This window comes from Pinus tabuliformis, chromosome 3_2 (genome assembly GCF_031772625.1).
Source record: "Pinus tabuliformis cultivar Carrire ecotype Pingquan chromosome 3_2, CPIR1, whole genome shotgun sequence".
Taxonomy (NCBI): domain Eukaryota; kingdom Viridiplantae; phylum Streptophyta; class Pinopsida; order Pinales; family Pinaceae; genus Pinus; species Pinus tabuliformis.
Window position 1 is genome coordinate 152948608 of NC_142302.1, and position 7830 is coordinate 152956437.

Here is a 7830-nt window from a genome sequence, read left to right on the forward strand (position 1 = left end):
GGCTTTCATGGAAGGTCTTAGTTATGATTTATTAATTCAACATGAGATCAAGCATCTGTTCATAACCAAGCCTACTTTTGAAAGATACACCGAAGTGGATGAATCATACATAAAATTATTAAAATTTTCTATCCTTGATGAAAAAATATGGGACAATTTGTGTGAACTCATCAGATGAGAGACAACAAATTTTCAGCAGCAGAATACCAATTTTTTAGGGACAAAGAACAGATTTATGGGAACAACAAATTTATAGCTCCAGTCACCAACAAGAGTCCTCAAATTCTATGCAAGATGTCAAAACAATACATATTTCCTCTTTTTTAGTTCGATTTTTGTAATAAATCTAAATCGGTTTGGAAAACATCTTTTGTAATAAATTTTTATTTGAAGTCTAAATATTTTGATTAGAAACTCTATAAATACTTTGTAATTCGAAATAGGAAGGGTTGAATCCTTGTGATAAGTCATTGAGCATGATTATAATTTTCCGAACTATTTTTTAGATTAATAGAAGGATTTTGAACTCATTTTGAAGCAACTTGTGTTCTCTTGTGATTTTTCTAGTTTCTTATTATGTTTCCATTTTTATTTATTTATACACATTTTTAAAGTTAATAGGAAATCTAGGTAAGATAAGATTGAATATCAATCTTTCTGAAATCAATTACATAGATTAATTAACTGAAACTATTTGTTTGAGTTAGTTTGATAGAAAGGCTAGAGAAAGATACTTTAGATAAGGTGATCTAGTTTTAAGATGGGGTACCAGAAGAGAGGAAAGATGCAATCATGGAAAATTTGAAAATTTGTGGTTGGGACCATTCAACATTACAGAAGTGAAGGGTAATAATACTTTTATTTTGCAGAACCTGGAAGGAAAATATTATTCATTGCCAGTCAAATTGAAATATCTCAAACATTACATTCAGTATTAAAAATGCTTGCAACCATAGTTCATTGTAGATTTCTGGTTTTCTTTTAAGTTTCACTTTCAAGTATGGATTTCACAGCAAAGACTCCATAGCCCAAGGAGAAGGCACATGGATCTACAAGTTCTCTACATCCCATAGGGGGAAGCAGTCCCCAGATGGAGCCAATGTTGTAACTTTTTTTATACCATGTTATGTTTTCCATTTCCTTATGTTGAAAAATAAAATCAAATAAAATATAAAAAAAAGAAAATACAAAAAGAAAGAAAATAGAAATAAAGAAATAAAATGGGATTTTCAATATATATATATATATATATATATATATATATATATATATATATAAGATGAGAAAAATAAATATAAAATCGCAAATTATAGGTGCACTTGTTTAAATGTCGCCACTATTAGAGTTATATTATTGTTAATCTTTATTATGTTAATTAATTGATGATTAATTAATATATTGTTAATAAGGTGAATTGATGTGACATTTTTGTCAGCTTGTGATAAAGCTCGAGCAAGAATCAAAGGCAGAGATCACCCTTGCCCGGATCAATGGAGGGGGTTGAACTTCAGACCCCTCCCCCCATGCTATCGATGTTTAACCAAGAGGGGGGAGGGTCCGCAAAGCTATTTTGAAAATTTCGCCCGTGGCTATGTGGCCCCTCTACAACTATTTCATGCCCCCACTCTCCAAAACTGCAAAGAACCTACCCCCACGAAAACCACCCACTCATTTGCTCCACTCCCGCCAGTGCTTTCATACCTCCTCACACCTCACCACATGTCATTTCCTCATTCATCCACATCACATTACTGTTACAACTAATAAATCTCCCCGCCAATAACTAATTAATTGTTATAACTAATAAATCTTCCCATCACATTTAGAATAAGCTCTACTAGGGTTTTGCAGTGACCTGTGAAGTCCGCACTTCGTGGGAGCCGAACCTGTGTGCGCATCCACACCTCGCGCTCTCTGAGCCTGCGTGGGTGCTGCAGAAGGCCTTATCGGGAGCCTGCGCAGAAATCCGCTGAGATCCGATCTCTGCAACTACGGGAGTCTGCCGAGAGCCTGGCTCCAGGCTGCGGCCGCCCTGGCTAGAACTGGGCCGCCATGGAGGAGCCACCAACCTCTGCAGCTGAGGCTTTTAAAACTCTCCTAGCCTCCCCGCCGAATAAGAAAAGCATGGAATCAACCAAATTTGTGAAAAGACTGGAAGATATTCCAGAGATTGCTCTTCCGCCGGAAGGACCGATTCAAGTAGCCCTCTCACTTGCAGATCGGGCTTTGGTAGGATAGTTTACAGGACTCTGGCCTTCACCGAAGACGACCGAGAGCTGGGTTGCTAGGAACAGGGCACCTCTGAGCCAAAACAAGGTAACCTCTTACTTCCTCGGGAGAGGCTACTTCTTGTTCGAATTCTCTGCAAAAGAAGACAAAGATTTAATTTTCAAGAACAACGCCTATTTCATGGGCCCCCAAGGGCTATACCTAAACAAATGGACCCCAGACTTCGATCCGGCGGTGGATGTTCCCACAACAGTCCTGGTGTGGGTGAGACTCCCAAATCTCCCTGTCCACTGTTGGAATTGGGATTCTTTGAAACATATCGGAAACACCATGGGAAAATTCATAGACAAGGCCAACAGTAAGGATCAATATGACTGCACCAGAATCTGTGTGGAGGTAGATCTGGAAGTCAGACTGTCGAAAGCTGTCAAAATAGTGGTAGGTCCCTGGACCCATATTCAGAAACTGGACTATGAGCAGCTGCCATTCAAATGCAGGAAGTGCCATATCTACGGGCACTTTGCCAGGGACTGTTCGACTAAAGGAGTGGAAGAAAAATAAAAGGACGAGGGATGGAACCAGGCAAAGCGATCCAAAACCTCTCACAGGAAGAATACAAATGGGGGGGCAAAAACCCACCAGGAGGGCACAACACAAAAACCAATTAGGGAAAAGCAAGGAAATAAACTCGAAATCCTCGGATCTGAGATCATAAAAATACATGAGACAGAAGTGCCAAAGGAGACCTCTCCTCCCAAAGCCCTTCCCTCCACCAAAAGCCCAGAGCCTTCCAAAGAAAAGGCTATTGAAGAAGAGGATGAAACTCAAGAGTCTGAAGAATCAGAGGAAGAAGGGGAAATTGGGGAATCCCAGTCCACTCCCAGAAGATCTACTCGAGGGCGCAAATCTGCAAAAGAGAAAAGAGAACAGGAAACCTATAAGGACAAACTCCAGGGCAGCCAGCCAACCCTAGAGAAGCTTCTAGCCAAAACTTCGAAGGTGACAAGGATTCAAACACAGGGCTCTAAGGGAGCCCCCCAAGGCAGAAATAAATGATGAAAATAATCTCCTGGAACTGTAGGGGGATGGGTACCTCAGCTAAGGAAGAAGCAATGCATAGTCTAACAAGATTAGAATCCCCAGACATCCTCCTCATCCAGGAGACAAAGTTGGAGGACTCAGCTTTCCTCCAAGCAAGCAAAAAATTTTGGAAAAAAAATGGAGCACATGCAGTGTCCGCCCGTGGAGCATCGGGAGGGCTAGGGGCGCTCTGGAACTCAAATAAGTTTTCTCTAATTTCTGAATCCCTCAATACTCATTGGATCTTCTTAAAAATGCAACATCTAGATTCAAAAGAGATTATTTGTCTGTTCAATGTGTATGTTCCTAATAATGCAGGTGAGAAAAAATATTGTTGGGACTCCATCAAAGGCCTTGCAGATATAGATAACCTGGAAAATATTATTATAGCTGGAGATTTAAACCTCACACTCCAAACATCAGAAAAAAGAGGAGGTAGCATAGTCAGGGATCCGGCAAGAGAATGGGCAGAAGATCTCATGCAAGACTGGGATCTTCTAGATATAAAACCAGTCTCAGGCACTTTCACTTGGACAAACAAGAGAGTGGGGCCGGGACACATAGCAGCGAGACTTGATTGTTTTCTTGTCCAAAGCTCCTTCCTTCTCCTGGGGTTGGAGGCTAGAATGCGCATTCTTCAAACTAGTGCCTCTAATCACAAGCCTATCAGTCTTGAGTTGACCCCCTCAAAGGATTTAGGACCGATTCCCTTCAGGTTTAGCTCCTTATGGATCAAAGAGCCTGACTTCCTGCATAAGATTAGAGAGAGCTGGAAAGAGCCGGTCAAGGGGTCCCCCTTCTTTGTATGGGAGGAAAAACTTCGTAGGATCAAAAAAATGTTGAAAGGTTGGGCAAAGACATTACCAAACCCAGCAAAGGACATAAAAAAAATCCAAAACGAATTGGAACTCCACCATCTACACCTAGAAACTCTTGAAATCACCAAAGAGGAGCTAGATGAGGAAAACCAGCTGCAATACAAATTCCATAGAGCGTGCATGGCAGAAGAAGAGTTTTGGAGACTTAAGTTAGGAAGTCTGTGGTTGAGATCTGGAGACCGCAATTCCTCCTTCTTTCAAAAACAAGCCCAAGCTAGAAAATGCCGAAATAATATGTCAGAAATAACAAATGAGAATAGCATCATCAAAGATTTTGACAACATCAAAAAGGCAGCATCAAATCACTTTGGAAAAATGTACACTGAAGATATGGGGATCAGCCAGACCACCAAACTGATAAACGATGTCCCCAAACTCATAACTGCAAAAATGAACCAGATCCTAGAAAGTAAGATCTCAGCCAAGGAAGTAAAAGATGCTCTGTTTGAAATGGAACCCGACAAAGCCCCGGGTCCGGATCGCTTCACACCCAGGTTTCTTCAAACTTGCTGGCAAATAGTCGAGAAGGATTTTATGAAAATGATACAAAAATCCCAAGAGTGTCAAAAAATTGGGGGCAGCACAAACTCAATGTTTCTGGCTCTCATTCCTAAAGAAAAAGGGGCTAACTCCTTCAAAAGATTCCACCCAATATCCCTATGCAACATCGGATACAAAGTGATCACCAAAGTCATAGCAAATAGATTGAAGAAAATCCTCCCTAAAGTTATCTCAGAGAACCAAGGTGGCTTCATTCAAGGTAGACAGTTGGTAGACAATTTCATCTTAGTCCAAGAGGCGATCCACTCAAGTTTCCGACGAAAAGAAAAAGGTATGGTTATTAAAATCGACCTAGCAAATTCTTTTGATCACGTAAGGCAAAAATTTCTGTTTGATGTAATGCACAAGCTAGGTTTTAGACAAAACTTCATAAATTGGATCAGAGCTTGTATCTCTGAGCCATGGATCACCCCTCTAGTGAATGGCAAGGCTGCAGACTTCTTTAAAGCAATAAGAGGGCTGAGGCAGGGGTGCCCTCTGTCGCCTCTCCTTTTTGTTTTGCAGGCCTCTGCCCTCAGTTTCCACTTAAATAAGAAACAACAAGAACAAGAAATAGTTGGACTGAGCATAGCAAGAGGGATCAAATGTATCAATCATGCACTCTTCGCAGATGACACGTTGCTTCTTGGGGCTGCTTCTCATTTATTGGCAAGGAAATTCAAAGAGGTGTTGGAAGAATATTGCCAAGCATCGGGCAGCGAGCTAAACAAGGATAAGTGCCATGTATACTGCTAGAATGTATCAGCGGCTACTGCAAGCATCATTGCTAGATGCCTAGGTTTCGCAGCATCAGCTACTTGGACCTCCTTCAAGTACCTCGGGCTGCCAATCTTCCACAAGAAAACTACAAGTAAGGACTGGTCTCCTCAGATAGAAAAATTCAAGAACAAGATGCAAGCCTGGGGGGCACATTGGCTCAATTTGGCAGGGAAATCAGTGTTAATAAAATCAGTTATAAGCAGTCTATCTCTGTTTAAATTTTCTGTGCTATTGGCACCAATGGGAGTCATAAAAAACATGGAGGAATTAATAAGAAATTTTCTCTGGAAGGGAGGCAAGAACAATGAAAAGAAATTCTCATTGGTAAACTGGGATGTAGTTGTCAGGCCGCTACAAGAAGGAGGGTTAAGCTTTAAAAATTTAAACATGCAGAACCTAGCATTGGGTGCAAAACTGATCTGGAAGATCATAGCACCAAAGCCTGGATGGGTCCTGATGGTGTTGTGGCGAAAATACTTCCGAGGGCAGCAACTAAGATGTCTAGAGCAACCGAAAGAACAGATCAGATCCCCCCTCAGCAAGCTAATAACTGAAGTTGGGCCTCTTATCAGGGATAACGCTTATTGGATTCTCGGGAATGGTAAGCAGATCAAAATCTGGGAGGATAGCATTATGAATAGACCACAAATTGCAAACTTGAGTCTAAAGAAAGAACTGAAGGCGTGGATGGAAGAAGCGAATCTCAATATGCTATGGAATATATCTGCCTGGCACGGAGACAGTTGGGCAGGCTGGAAAACGCCCAACGTTCCAGCTGAATGGTTACCAGATTATGCAATGCTTCTTCAAATGCTTCATGGAGCTGCCCCTATCCACGCGAGGAGGAAAGATACGAGAGGTTGGGGAACACAACAGACAGGTTATTCAGTGTCTCAGGGATATGCCAAAATCTCGGAGAGACCCCACGTCCCCCCCAATCCGGCGGCTTGGAAAGGTATCTGGAATTTTCATACTATCCCAAAGATTGATTTTTTCTGCTGGCTGTTATGCCATCAAAAAATCCTAACAGAGGATAGACTGTTGAAAAGGGGATTTCATGGCCCTTCAAGATGCGTTCTATGTAAAGAAAATTCCGAAACTGCTGTCCATATCTCTCTGGATTGCAAATTTACAGTTCAGATCTGGCAGGAACTCCTTGGAAAGCAGAATCTGATGCCCAACCTTCCCCACGCAGTTCCAGAGTTGTTTGCTGGATGGTTGGATAGATATCCAGGACCAGGCCCAAAAAACAAGATCATCAAATTTGCTTGGACTGCCCTGCCCAAATTTATTAGCTGGAAAACCTAGTTGGAAAGGAATAGGAGGATTTTCAGGGAAAAGGAACAGAACTACAAAGTAGTGGCACACACAGTTAAAGGATAGCTAAATGAGTGGCTGAGTGACAAAGAGGACGACTCAAATTTAAGCCAGCATGACATGGAATTCGGAGCAGATCTTAATCTAAAATTTCAAAAGGCTACAATATCCCCTCTATGCCTTAAAGACTGGCAAATAAGGAAAAATGGAGAAGAATTTCAAGATTGGCTGAATAATCAAACTCTTCCCTATTTGTTCTTTAATGGAGCAGCCAAAGGAAATCCAGGAAGGGTTGGAGCAGGAGGCATAATCATAAATCCAAAAGAGTCTTCCACCCACAGATTTGCCTGGGGTATAGGCCTCACCACAAGCATTCAGGCGGAAGTCATGGCGTTGTTTCAAGGTATCAAAACACTAAGGGACATGGGACTTGCAGAAGCAACTGTGTTGGGAGACTCCCAAATCATTATAAATGTAATGGTGAACAACACAAACCTAGCAGATCTTCGATTGGTGAGGACAATTTCAAGAATCAAAAGCATGATAAAATACATGAATCTGACTTTTTTCCATATTCTGAGGACAAATAACAAGAAAGCAGATGTAGAAGAAAATAGAGCTGCACAGCTTGACGCTGGATCTATCCTTAGAGATAATGAACTCTCCTGGGACCCAATCCCCTAACAATCTCTATTAGTTTGTTTGTATCCATAACCTAGGGAAGATAGCAGGAAAAGATCATGTGAAAAATTGTAAAAAAAGGCGATTCAAAAGCATTTGTGTCGTGCTCAGCTGGTTGGAGAGATTCCAAGAAACCAGTACCAGCTTATGTAACCGAACTCATGGTGTTTTGCCAGACAATTAATGAAAGTCTCATAACCGTTTCCGTAAAAAAAAAAAAATCTTCCCATCAACCTTTAGTGCATTAACAAGACGCGCAAAAAATATTTAATTCGCATAACCCATTTAAAACATTCTATCACCCTCCACATTCCTTTTCTCCCAT

At 41.2% G+C, this 7830-nt stretch overlaps 1 protein-coding gene across 1 annotated transcript; it reads left to right on the forward strand.

The window, feature by feature from the left end:
• Positions 1-6944: 6944 nt before the first annotated feature.
• LOC149180268 (uncharacterized) lies at positions 6945-7508 on the forward strand. Its single transcript, XM_089413832.1, has one exon. The coding sequence runs from the start codon at positions 6945-6947 to the stop codon at positions 7506-7508; it is 564 nt and encodes a 187-aa protein (XP_089269958.1).
• The last annotated feature ends 322 nt before the right edge of the window (positions 7509-7830 follow it).